The 14,468-nt window shown below is 39.9% G+C and overlaps 1 protein-coding gene across 1 annotated transcript in view; it reads right to left on the bottom strand.

Moving 5' to 3' along the window:
• The window catches only part of BBS9 (Bardet-Biedl syndrome 9), a 493,194-nt gene that overhangs the window by 157,012 nt on the left and 321,714 nt on the right, over window positions 1-14,468 (bottom strand). The window contains 1 exon segment of the mRNA XM_030549388.1: window positions 4,667-4,777. Within this exon segment, the coding sequence (XP_030405248.1) occupies window positions 4,667-4,777 (111 nt within the window).

The raw sequence follows: 14,468 nt of genomic DNA, 5'->3' as shown, positions 1-14,468 counted from the left end.
TCTTCATGGGACTTTCTCCAATTTGTCCACATCTTTCCTGAAATGCGGCACCCAGAACTGGACACAATACTCCAGTTGAGGCCTAATCAACACGGAGTAGAGCAAAAGAATTACTTCTCGTGTCTTGCTTACAACACTCCTGCTAATACATCCCAGAATGATGTTACACTGGTGACTCATAATTAGCTTCTGGCCTACTATGACCCCCCCAGATTTCTTTCCGCAGTACTCCTTCCTAGGCAGTCATTTCATATTTTGTATGTGTGCAACTGATTGTTCCTTCCTAAGAAGAGTACTTTGCATTTGTCCTTATTGAATTTCATCCTATTTACTTCAGACTATTTCTCCAGTTTGTCTGGATCATTTTGAATTTTAATCCTATCCTGAAAAGCACCTGCAACCCCTCCCAGCTTGGCATCATCCACAAACTTTATAATTGTACTCTCTATGCCATTATCTAAATCCTTGATAAAGATATTGAACAGAAGCAGCCCCAGAACTGATCCCTGCAGGACCCCACTCATTATGCCCTTCCAGCTTAACTGTGAACCACTGATAATTACTCTCTGGGAACGGTTTTCCAACCAGTTATGCACCCACCTTATAATAGCTCCATCTAGGTTGCATTTCCCTAGTTTGTTTATGAGAAGGTCATGCAAGACAGTATCAAAAGCTTTACTAAAGTCAAGATATACCACATCTATTGCTTCCCCTCAATCCACAAGGCTTGTTACTCTGTTAAAGAAAGCTATCAGGTTGGTTTGACATGATTTGTTCTTGCCAAATCAATGCTGACTGTTAATTATCTTCTAGATGTTTGCAACTTCATTGTTTAATTATTTGCTCCATTATCTTTGCAGGTAAAGAAGTTAAGCTGACTGGTCTGTAATTCCCCGGGTTGTCCTTATTTCCCTTTCTATAGCCAGTCTATAGACTATATTTGCCCTTTTCCAGTCTTCTGGAATGTCTCCCATCTTGCATGATAATCACTCACGGCTCAGATATCTCCTCAGTCAGTTCCTTGAATATTCTAGGATGCATTTAATCAGGCCTTGGTGGCTTGAAGACATCTAATTTAACAAGTTAAAAATTACTTAGACTTTTCCCTGTTTTAGCCTCTGATCCTATCTCATTTTCACTGGCATTCACTATGTTAGACGTTCAATCACCATCAACCTTCTTGGTAAAAATCGAAACAAAAAAGTCATTAAGCACCGCTGCCATTTCCCCATGTTCTGTTATTGTTTTTCCTCGCTCATTGAGTAATGGGCCTACCCTGTCCTTGGTCTTCCTCTTGCTTCTAATGTATTTGTATAATGTTTTCTTGTTACCCTTTATGTCTCTAGCTAGTTTGATCTCACTTTGTGCCTTGACCTTTCTAATTTTGTCCCTACATACTTGAATTATTTGTTTATATTCATCCTGTGTAATTTGACCTAGTTTCCACTTTTTGTAGGACTCTTTTTTGATTTTTAGATCACTGAAGATCTCGTAGTTAAGTCAGGGTGGTCTCTTGCCATACTTCCTATCTGTCCTACGCAATGGGGTAGTTTGCTCTTGTGCCCTTAATAATGTTTCTCTGAAAAACTGCCAACTGTCTTCAATTATTTTCCCTTTAGACTTGCTTCCCATGGGATCTTACCTACTAATTTCCTGAGTTTGCTAAAGTCTGCCTTCTTAAAATCCATTGTCTTTATTTTGCTCTTCTCCCACCGACCATTCCTTAAAATCATGAACTCTACCATTTCATGATCACTTTCACCCAAACTGCCTTCCACTTTCAAATTCTCAACCAGTTCCTCCCTATCTGTCAAAATTAAATCTAAAACAGCCTCTCTCCTACTAGCTTTCTCCACCTTCTGAAATAAAAAATTGTCTCCAATACATTTCAAGAACTTGTTGAATAATCCTTGCCCTGCTGTGTTAATTTCCCAACAGATGTCTGAGTAGTTAAAGTCCCCCATTACCACCAAGTCCTGTACTTTGAATGATTTTGTTGAAGCTTTTTTTAAAGAACTATCTACCTCTTTTTCCTGGTTAAGTGGTCTTTAGTAGACCCCTACCATGACATCACCCTTAGTTTTACCCCTTTTATCTTTACCTACAGACTTTCAACAAGTCTGTCTCCTCTTTCCATCTCAACCCTTCTATACCAATATTCCAGTCATGCATATTATCCCACTGATGCTTTGTGATGCCAACTATTTGCAAACTAGTTGTTTTTATTTACTGGCATTTTGAGTTCTTCCTGCTTAGCCTTTTACATTTCAATACCATGTCCTTGATCACAAGGATAGACCAACAGCAGAGAGAAGGGAGGGCCTGGTACATGTTCTAGGTTCGTTGTAGTCTCCTAATAGTGAAGGTAGAATTTTATTGGGATGGCAGCCTTTGTTCTGGAGAGCTGATATATTTCTCCAAGATCAGAAGGACAGTTAAAAAAATAACACAGGTGAAACTGAGTGTCTGTCAACCCTGACAGTATCTTTTTGTCTTATGCCCTGAAGTCAATGGGGAAAATCAGTACACTAAGCCTTCTACAGGTTTTTCTTGTTGTCCTTTTCATAGTAGATTGTTATTCTGAAGTTCAGAATTCTGGAGTTCAGCTACATATGGATGAATTTTGCTGCAGTATACTACTATACTACTACTATAAACTTATTTATAGACATGGAGGGCCAAATTTCAAAAAATAGCCACCTAAATTTATCTTACCAAATTCAGACAAGTCTGGGTCAGCCTTTGCTTATTTCATCTACACGGTCCACCTGATCAAATGAACTGTATATTTTCCATGTTCCTCTTCTTATTTGTCTTGGTTTTGTCAAAGCATTTATGTTACGTGTGAGCTGTATTGTTCTCTACAGAGCCATGTAACGTCATCCTACACTCAGCATATTAAATAAATAAATAAACAAAACAACATTATGTAGTTATTAGCTGACCTACATGCAGGACTCCTCCCCTTGTTTCTTTTACTTTTATCATATTATATATTGTTGCATCTCCTCTCCCTGTCTATCATTACAAGTTTGCCAGTGGAAACACTTTAAGGTAAAAAGTAGCCCTTAAACTCTGCTTACCATAGGTAACTGTTTATGCAAAATATACATTTGCGTACAAAATAGTTAGTTTGTCGGGCAAAGAAATCATGCATTTGTAGGTATATATTTTGTGCACACAAACATTATTTTGCACACATAATTCACCTGTTTCTGTTAACGGCACAAGGATTTTACAAGCATCCATTTATAACCATTTAGGCTATGTCTACTCTACAGGGGCTGCAGCGTCACAGCTACGGCACTGCAGTTAAGCTGCTGTACCACTGTAGCATACATGGTTCCCAGGTTGCGGATAGGGTTTTTCACTGTAGGTAATCCACCTCCCCAAGCAGCAATAATTACAAAATATTTCTTCCTTCAACCTGGATGTGTCTACACTGGAGGTTAGGTCAGCTTAACTGCAGTGCACAGGGGGTGTGAATTTTTCACATCCCTGAGCACCATAGTTAAATTGATCTTAAGTATAGACCAAGTCTTAGCCAACTCCTGAGTGCACTTGCCATTCTTCCCCGCCTTCATCATCCGTTTAGATTTGTGCCATGACACCATCCTGGTAGTACGAATGTGAATTTATTTAGTTCTAACATCCAAAACCACTTTCAATGCAATGCTCTGGAGAAAAGTATGAATGACTAGTACACATTTAAATTAGATACCATACATATGTGTATACAAAAAGAATGCTGACATGTTTGTCTCACTTTAAAAATCATTCTAAACAGATCTCTCAATATTACCTTTCTAATGAAGTAAATGTTACTCTGTTTTAAAAGTGCACACATCAATAAAATAATTCATTAAAGAGTTGATTATATTTTAGAGAAACCTGAAAATAAGTACAATAATAAACAAATCATGTTTAGGATCTCCTATGTTTAGAATGACTGATCATGAGAAATAAGCCACTTAACAGAAACATAATTAAGTAAATAAAATGGAAAGCCTCTTATGGGGCACTTTATTAAACTACAGTGCATTTGTTTACCATTCTTACTCTCAAAATAAATTAACATATCATAGTTTCCAGCATCATAAAATCTTACCAGAAAATGTGTCATCTGTGTATGCAATGTATTTTACATCCAATATAATATTGTTTAATATATACAGTAATATTTTTTTCTGAAATTCTAGGAAGTCTTCCCACAAACAGTAAGTAATTACCAAATTTTAATCAACTGGCACTAAGTCCCAACAATAAAAACCTTAATTAAACTGAAATATCCTAACCTTCGTTTCTACCTAACCTTCAACTTTCAGAAAGGAGGTCAGGTTTAAAGTCCTCAGCTACCTCATACATATCGTGTTATAGCATCAGATCTTTTTAATTCAGGAGAAATTATTCACCTCAGCTGTTCTGAAGGGAAGCCCCTGGAAAAAAAAATCTGAAGAATTACAGAATCCTATAAAATTATCAGATTTGATTGAACCAGGAAAAAATTAAAAGTATTTCTAGAAAAGTGCTGTTCATTTACTAATCAGAAACTTAAAAAACATAACTGGAAACACCTCAGTCAATTAATCCTTTTCCTGCAGACACAAGGTACGAGTTAGATTTGTTCTGTATTCGAAATACAAATGAATATTTTTCCTTCTCTTACCAGTTTTGGATTTCTGTTTTGTAAGGTGCCTGTGGTTGGTAAACATTGTTGTGGAATCCTGTACACCTGTCCTTTCCTCCAGGTCAGATTCTGGGATGGGACTACAGCCACCTGGTTGAAAATATAATAGAATACCTTCATGTGGAGCATAGGCAACCAGAACATAAACAAGAACAAAGGATGATAAACAAAGTGGCAAGAGTCCCAAAGAATGTATAAAATTGGAATGGCCTGCAGTTTAACCCTTGGTGAAAAATACTTTGAATAGAGAGTGAGCTACTACCATTCTGTTTAGTATATTGATTATGCCTTGGTGATTTCTCACTTTACTCATTTGTGCCATGTAAGGAATGTGTTAAACTTATAGCGTACGTAAAACTCACTTTACACAAAGGATAGAAATAGGTCTCAGCATGAATTGTGTCACGTATCCAATCGCTGGAACCTGGTACAGTAATAAAAGATTGAGCATGTATGAAATAATTCTACAGTGAGCAAAGCCTGGAAGGACCATTAGTTTGCCACAGAGGGTGTTTCATGATGATATTTTTTTGGACATGTAATTATACACACTGATTGTCAATACTTTCTACTGTAGCACCATGACATATTGCACTGCCCAGCACCACATTGCCATGCGGGATGCTTGAAGTCAGAAGTGATCCCAGGATAGGCTGACATAATTTCTCTTTTGTAGTTTTCAATATTTACCTGTATGACTTCATGTAGCTATTCCACTTGTCTACTTCACTGCATGTTTAAGTAACTACCTACAACTATCTCTTTAAACATATATAAACTGTTATTAAAAATTTTAAGAAAGGGAAAATCTAGTACAAATATCACTGAGCACAAAGAAACCAGCCGTCTACCAGTGCCACTGCTCGCCTGGAGCTAGCTGCAGCAGTTTGAAATGGATTAGGATGATTCAAGTCTGTTTGAAAATGCTGCTACCAGTGCCTCTGGGAAAGGGCTGCTACTCAGGAGTAAAGGCCTGAACCTGCTGGTTCATAATTGTCTCTTTTTTAGAGCGACTTGAAGAAAGCCAGAAAACAAAGGAGGGAGAAGGAGACACCACAAGCAGAAGGCAGGAGGGGCAGAGCAACGGAAATAGGACTATGGGAGAAATATACTTCCACGTTTCACATTTTCTTGCAGAATGTGTGTGGCTAAAACAGAAATGAACACCTATGCATAATCACAAAGAACTGGATGCATACACAATATCACACACAGCAAGCACAATCCTTTTACATTTCAGCACCATGTCCTTGATCACAAAGATGGATCAACAGCAGAGAAAAGGTAGAGTATGCACATAGCTAATAAGATAGCATACAGCATGAGTGTTGAGCATGCTGTCTGTTATTTTCAGTAGAAAGCTACATAGGCAGCTTCCATTGTGTCAATGTAGATCTGGAAGTTGCTGGGTTTTTACCCCAGCTCAGAGATTGTGGTCTTTCTGAAACTTTTCTCAGGGCAGAAGCGATGCATATTTGATGCATTTTCTCTTTTAATGCAGCAGTGCAGGCCTCTCTTATTTTGCTCAGCAGCTTCATATCAAACATTGATCAAAAGTCCATGAAAGGCTTTGTGCTTAACTGCAAGCATATGGTCACCTGCTTAAAGTTAAGCTCTTGCTTAAGTGCTTTGCGGAATCAGGACCTAAATGTACAACACACACTCTGAGTGAAAATTAGTGCCTTCCCAAGATCACCACTAGCAAGCAAACAAACCGCATTGCCTGGTGTTGAAAATCATCCTTTATTGTCTACTGAAAGAGTGCATTTTTTAAAACATCATATTAACTTCTAACTCAAAACAACAAAGATGCTTACTGTATATAATACATTTCTGCTGTTGTGAAAATAAATGTTTTATTCCATGCCCCATGAATGGCATACCTGATTTGTGGCAATATAGCATCTCTTTCATTGCAAAATAAAAGAACAAAGCATTTGCAAAAATTAAATACACCAGTCCAGTGGCACTGGAGAGCATTCTGCCTGGCAGAAAAAACAGCTTCTCCAGCAACTTTGGGATCCCTGATTTTTAACACAGTGAAGATCAGACATCGTGAATATTGATAATATACCAGATCATCAGTTGATGTAAATCAAGGTGGCTCTGCTGAGTGCAATAAACCTATGCTGATTTACACCCAGGGCCGGCTCCAGGCATCAGCCCAGCAAGCAGCTGCTTGAGGCAGCCAACAGTGAGGGGCGGCACATCCGGCTCTTAGGCGGCGGGTCCCTCACTCCCTCTCAGAGCAAAGGACCAGCCGCCAAATTGCCGCTGAAGACTGAAGCGGCGACGGTAGAGCTGATCACTGTCGCAGCTTTTTTTTTTCTTTTTTCTTTTTTCTTTTTGCTGCTTGGGGCGGCAAAAACCCTGGAGCTGGCCCTGTTTACACCACTGAAAAACCTGACCCAGCATTCTTGGTTTTCAAGAAAGGGAGAAGGCATGAGCTACTCTATCCCAATATGCCCTGCCAGCCAATTTGTGATGTGTCATGGACTCAATATGTCGTGTCAAAGGTGGCTGAATCTCCTGTCCTTTCAGTTCAGGGGAAGAGGTTTGGGAGCTAGTGGTAAACCTAATGTGAAAAAAGAGAGGTATTAGCACAAGCAGTGATTCCTAAAATGTCCACCACAAAACAGAAGTGGGTAGGGCAAATCTGATAACAGGAAATACGAACATTATGATATGTTAATCTACTGTAATACGTTGCTACTGAAAAACATATTAGATATAAATATACATACATCCAATGAAAATAAAGTATTTGTTATTCTCCAGCATATCTAACTCCACCTGCAAACTGTGACTGTAAAATGTAAACTATATGACTCAAAGAACTGGAAACTATTCCTCTAACCACTTCAAATTAGGATACTTGTAATTTTTGTTCCACAGATAAAATCTATCCTGTTAAACACGAATCTGTAAACACATGATAAATCATTAAAGAGCCATACAAATAACAACCTGAGAGTGGTATCATGTATTAAACATTGAGATTACGAGTGAAAAGTCACATAACCTATTAGTGCATATTGGGTTTCTGGAGACAAATAAAAGAACTTTGAAAAGTTTGCTCTGAAAACTGACACTCTATAGGTTATGTGGCCTTGAGAATTAATGGCTTTTGATGCCAAACTATTTCATTAGTCATTAACACTATTTTCCAGTTGATGGTAACTGAATCAGAGTCGGAAAATGTCTATTTGCCCTTAGGCACCCCATGCTATTGGTTGGAAGGAAGCGGGACATCCTGCTCTTGGTTTTGATGTCAGAGGTTTGTTAAGATTTACTTGTCAACTGATACTGTCAAAACGTACCAGCACTAAAAGCAAAATTCATTTTTTCCATTACTGTACTTTCCTAATAGAGAACGGTTAGAACTGGAATTTCACCATTTAAACTGGGGGACTGCATAGGTTACACACAAAGCAAACAGGCTCTGAAAGAACTGGAAAACATACTATCAGCCTCATTTACAACACATACATTCAACATATTCCCTACCCTTCAACAGAATTTGTCATATACCGATATTTTATGTTGGGTCACTTTACCTGCTGTTATATAAAAACAAGACATTATTACTATATTGTAAGTGTAGACACTGTGATTACAGCTGTACAAGACACAAACAAAACACGGGGGTGAAATCCTGGCCTCACTGAAGTCAGTGGAAGTTTTGCTATTTACTTCAGTAAGGCTGGATTTTACCCTTGATCCTTGGACCATTTAAGCTAAAGATCAGACACCACAGAAGATGGGGATGCCATAAATTCTGAATTTTTTCTCCACACACTGGGATGACGGTGGCATTATATTGCTGAGGTTTAGCATTTACTCAGCTCATGGAAGAAGTGAATTTTCAAAAAGGGATTTGAATGAAGATGAAGTGTGAAACTTGTGCACCAGGAAGGGCAGAGAATTATACCTCAGATTTCTCAGATGAAGGAAATGACAGATGCACTGAGGCGCGTATCACTGGCGGAAGGAAGAGGCAAGATGGGGAAAAAAATTGAGATGTAGGATTTCTTTCTTACAGTAGGTGACAGAGTGCTCAGGTCAAATAGATGGGTCAGCACTCTGATCACAGTAGCCTTAATTAGTTTCCCAGCAACAGCTGATTGAGGAAATAGCGAAGAAATAACTAAACAGATAAGGAAGCTAGATGAGTCAAGGAACTAACTGGCCCATCAGCTGATGAGCTTGACAAAAAGGCAGGAAGGAAGCATCAGGATGTGGGAGGACGGCGCTAACTGTGCCCGCACTGAAGGCCATCCCAAGGAAGACAGATCTCTTTTCCTCACAGGGCCCTGATGAACAATGGCTGAAGTTCATAGGGATTAGGACTGGTGTGTTGCACTGTACAGGTGTTGGTAGAAAGGAATAAATTATACAGAGTGGACACTAAAAGAAGAGCAATTCCTGGGGTGACCAAGTACCAGGGGAGGGGGAGTGCAACACCTGCCATATCACACAAGTGATCAATTTTTTCTGAACACATAAAACCAATCTTCTGCAGAATATTATGGTGCTCCATGTTTCCAGAACCACTGAACTCCATCACCACAAGAATACACGGCTTTCTGTCTGCCATGGACACCTTCAAGAAAGGAGAGGTGTCCACCCTGGAAAATATTAATTTTGTTTCAGTGTTTTAGATATGCTATATAAGACCCCTGTTAAAGAGTGTGTTCTTACATATGATGCTGGCGTTTTCAAGGAAGTCCCATCGAAATTCAATGGTAGCTGGGTTCCTGACTTCCTTAGGTACCTGTGAAAGTCACAGTCTAAATGCATACATACTATAATTTGACTTTCTTTTGTTTCTATGTGGTTTATCCTGCATCCCTACCATATGGATACAATTTCTACTGATTTTGGCATTAATGCTCCCTGTACAAAATATATAATGGGTTGCATATCAGATAGCTGTACATTGCCTGTTATATACATCCTTACTATGAGACTTATCGCATCCCTGTAAAAACCAAGATGGATTTTGCCATTGGCTTCAATGGCAACAGTATCAGTCCCTTTGTATTTCCTGGAATCAGGAGGGAAACACGTACTGGTATATGGTTACTGGGAAAATTTTCAGACGTGCCTACATAGTTGAGGAACCTATTCTCATTTTCAAAAGTGATTTAGGCATTTATGAGTCTAAATCTAATTGAAAATGCATAGGATTAGGCTCCTACGTACCTAAATCACTTCTGAAAATGTGACTTAAATGCTTTTGAAAATTTTACCCAGTGTCAATCCTGTGCCAAAAAAATACTCATTTTTATGTATACATGTGCAAAAAGGAATACAATTTTATTCATAAAGCAAATGTTTTTTAAAGCAGGGCTTTAACATTAGTAATGAAGACTGAATGTGTAATGTTGCTATGCTGTGGGAACAAATTCTTGGAATATTTACGGATTTGCTTGGATAAATAATTTTTTCATGTAACATATATTGTTCTTACCACAAGTAGAGTAAATCCACCTAGAAGCTACATGTCTATGCCTCCACTCACACAAGACAGAGTTATTAATGTATGGTGTGTCTCTTACTGCATTTCAAAATGGAAATGGACCTGCTCCAAATTTCACTGAACGCCATGGTAGTCATTCAACTGACCTGAAAGGGAGCTGAATCAGTGGTGAATATACAGTTTAAACTGCACTTCATTCAGTTTTTACCCTTTGAAAACATTTTTCACTTCATAGGACAAATATCACCAAACTGAAAATATCATTACAATTCCAAGTCCTTCACACCTTTGGACTGCATGGGTGCTAGTCAACATGTTTAAATCTGATAGATCTTTATCTTTACATTCAGACAGTTCTCTTTAAATTGTCGTGTTTGTGTGTGTGTCCCTGCGTGTGCATGGGCATTTTGTTTCAGGGGTTCCCACTGATCATCTATTTTAGCAACCTACTATTATGAACTTCTGTCCGTCCCAAGGACTGAAAAAAATCATAGTAGCATAATCATTCACATCCATTGATAATTATTTAAGTAAACTATATCAAGCAGAAAAGTGAGCTATTTACCAAAAAAGCAAGAACAGCATATGAATCTCAGAGATTGGAAGTGATCCAGGTTGAGAAGTTCTCCAGATGTCAGTCTATAAACAGTGCTTCATGAAATGAATTTCCCTATTAACTGTTGGCAAGAACAGAACCTCGAATATGTTATTGCATTATGACCCTCTCTTCCCCCTTTTCTGTGCAGCTGAATTCTTGTCTGACACCTCAGATCTTTTATCAGTTGTGATAAATCCAGCACTTTGGGCAGGCAAACTGCGGTCAGCAAAATTGTTTGATAGGGTACGATGTTACGGCCAAGTAATTGTGATCTTTCTTCACTGAAGGAAATGAGACCGCTCTTGTTTATTTTCACTACATCTGTTTTTGTAACACATTTAGTTCTTAAGTTGGAAAGAGACACACACATCCAAAGGAAACAAACATATGCTATCTACTTTCTCTTTAATTAAAGTACTGACAGTTTTGCTACAGAGTCCCAGCCAATGTTTTTTCACGTTAACATAGTTCTTAAAGCTCAAAAACAGGAAAACAAAAGTAGTAAACAGCTGTAGAAAGTAAAGGAGCTTAGCAGGCAGGGCCGGCGCTACCATTTAGGCAGCCTAGGCAATCACCTAGGGCTCCAGGATTATTCGGGGGGGAGGGGTGGCACGTTGCCGGGGGGGCGGCAGGCAGCTCCGGTTGATCTGCCGCAGGCATGCCTGCGCAGGGTCCGTTGGTCCACAGCTCTGGTGGAGCTGCCGCAGTCATGCCTGCAGACGGTCGGCTGCTTGCGCGGCTCCGGTGGACCTCCCGCAGGTATGCCTGCGGCAGCTCCACCAGAGCCACAGACCAACGAACCCTCCACAGGAATGACTGCAGCAACTCCACCGGAGCCACGGGATCAGCGTGGGTGGCGGCCAAATGGCCTTGCGCCTAGGGCGCGAGAAACCCTAGCACCGGTCCTGTTGGCAGGAAGGACTATTTGTGTTTCCTTTTTCTTTTCCAGTTGATCAATATCTAAACCATTCATCAACAAAAAGTGCAGTCGATTATCCTCCAGTTATATCTCCCCTTCACAGCACAGAAAAAAGATCTATGATATTTAGACATGTTCTATTATTTTAAATTTTCACATAGCTATTAAACTCCCCAAACAGACAAAGTCAGAATCAAATAATCTCTTTTCTGGGAGTTTCCATTTCCACTCTTATTTCTCTTCTAAATTCTCCTTCAGAGATTAACTCTTACAAGAGTTCTTACATAAGGGAGAAAAAAAATGTTACACATTCAGTCTGTGTCAAGAAGGCCAGTACATGAGGCAAAAGCTCTGTAAAAAGCAGATCTTTCCTTCCTATGTACACCATTGGAGATAGACTGAATAGCAAAACTATTTCACAGAAGAACTCCCGAAGTTCTGGGCAATTTCATATTCAGTTACTTGTAGGCTCTGCCTGCAATACATACTGAAACAGTAATCCTTCTCAAAGTGCACAGAAACTGCAGTTTTCAATAGTGTTATAGTCTAGGTGCCATTGATGCATTAAAGGATTCATAATGGTCACTGCAGTTGCATACTGTTTGGGGAACAGAAGAGAACAGATTGTTCACTCCAGAGATTTCCCCATTTCAGCAGTCTCTTTACAATTGTAAAGAAACAGACGAAGCATAGGAAGCTTTTCCAAAAAGATTTTTATTTATTCAAAGATATTTTTACATCTGCCTAATGGAAAATGGTCTTCTCATCAAGTTTCAGTGAGGGAAATGCTAATGGAATAGCTGATTAATCAGTTAAGCACTGCAGAACAAACCAAAGTAGGACAAATTCATGTTTTTCCCACTGTTCCCAACTGATTCATGGAAAATGTTTCTAATTTTTGTGCAATTAAAACATATTCTGCTGAGTTAAATATAAAGTCCTAAATTACTGTGGACAATCTAAACACATCTCCAGTTAGGAATACACTGTGCAATAGTTCTGCTGTTTCCTTCTTTCGCTGGTTTGTTTACCGATTAACTACTGTACTAGTAGTTTTGTCAGATTGTTCCATAGAAAACTGAGGCCTGGTCTACACTACCAAGTTAGGTGGATGTAAGCTGTCTTGCATCGACCTAGTTGTGCAAGTGTCTACACTTAAGTTTGTCTCCCACTGGCGTAAGCAAACACTGAGTCATGGTAGTTTCTCTGCAGCTTGAGGTCTTCAAACCAATTTTGAAGATTTCATTAACTCGATCCTGGGATAGGGGTTGTTATAAAATTGGATGGGTGGGGTTCTGTGGCCTGCCTTGTGCAGGAGGTCAGACTGGATGATCAGATTGGTCCCTTCTGACCTATGAGTCTATGAGTCTATAATGTACTGAAGTCATTGCAGTGTGAGACTGTGTTAGCTACATTGACCCTAACAGTCCTCCAGCAGCTGTCCCACAATGCCTGAAACTGAACTCTCTGGACACAAATGTGAACTCCACTGCCCAGGAGTCACATAGACCTGAAGCCTTTTCACACCCTTTAAAAAACCCCAATTTTTTGAAATGCCCTTTCCTGACTGTCCACCTTGGCAAGCACACCTACCAGCTCTCCACTGTTGTATGCAACTGCCCAACTAACTATGCTGGCTACATGCTCCAGATGCGCTCTGGCCTGGTGCAGACAGGAGATATTGGCTCTCCTGGGCCTGTCGGAAGATGGGGCTCTGCGGGTACAGCTATGGACCAGCCATAGAAAAGTGGACATCTACAAGCAGGTTGCATGGGATGCAGGAGAAGGGGTACAACAGGGATCCGCAGTAGTGCCATGTGAAAGTGAAGAAGCTGCAGCAGGCATATCAAAACGTCATGGAGGCCAACAGTCAATCCGTTGCCAAGCTGCAGACCTGCAATTTTTACAATGAGCTGCATACCATACTTAACATGTGACTGGGGGAATCCAGCTATGCTACGAGCCAAGATCTTTGAGACTTCACTGCAGTCCAATCTGTCATGGCACTCAAGCACTGGCAAACCTGATTCAGGGGAAGGCGCCTCAGGTAAGTGTGTAAATTTATTTCCCATTGCAGTGAGGTACTAATGGTGCCCCCCAACTTAACAGGACACCTCTATTGACCTTTCATTGTTTTACTCATATAAAAAGAGGTAGCATTATCTGCTTTTCAATCTGCTGCAGTTAGGTGGGGACTGGAGGGGGTGGGAAGGCCATGCGGATCAGTTTGTTTATGTACACAGGGATGTCCTTTGAGTCCTCCTTACGGATTTCAATACACTTTCATGAAGGTACTTTGCAATTCTCTTTCAAAGCTTTCTAGGGACAGCAGCCTTTCATCCTCCACTGTAGACACTTTCCCATGCCAGTAAGCAAGAACTTCGCAGGCACTATTGCAGTAAAAAGGCTAGCAGCATAAGAGGCCAGGTGACTTTGGAAAACCAGCAGCAGCTGTGCTCTCTGTGACTTTATTACCCTTAAGAGTGAGCTATTCACCAAATATCAGCTAAAATCACCACCACCTGTGAAACATGGTGCCAGTACTCTGCCATTGCCCTGTACTCATAGATTCATGTAACTGAGTAATTGCCTCCTCACTTCCCTCACCTCTCCTGGGTCATACTCACCATGGCCCGGGCTGAAGAGCAGAATTGTCAATAAGCATGTCTTGTTCAAAGCTTGCATAATTGTAGAAAAATAGCCCTTCTTTTGATGTACTCTGTAGCCAGGTGGACTGGTGCCAAAATAGAGATATGAGTGCCATATATCGCTCCACTGCAGT

This window comes from Gopherus evgoodei, chromosome 2 (genome assembly GCF_007399415.2).
Source record: "Gopherus evgoodei ecotype Sinaloan lineage chromosome 2, rGopEvg1_v1.p, whole genome shotgun sequence".
Taxonomy (NCBI): domain Eukaryota; kingdom Metazoa; phylum Chordata; order Testudines; family Testudinidae; genus Gopherus; species Gopherus evgoodei.
Note: the sequence above shows the minus strand (reverse complement) of the source record. Positions and strands in the feature narration are given on the sequence as shown.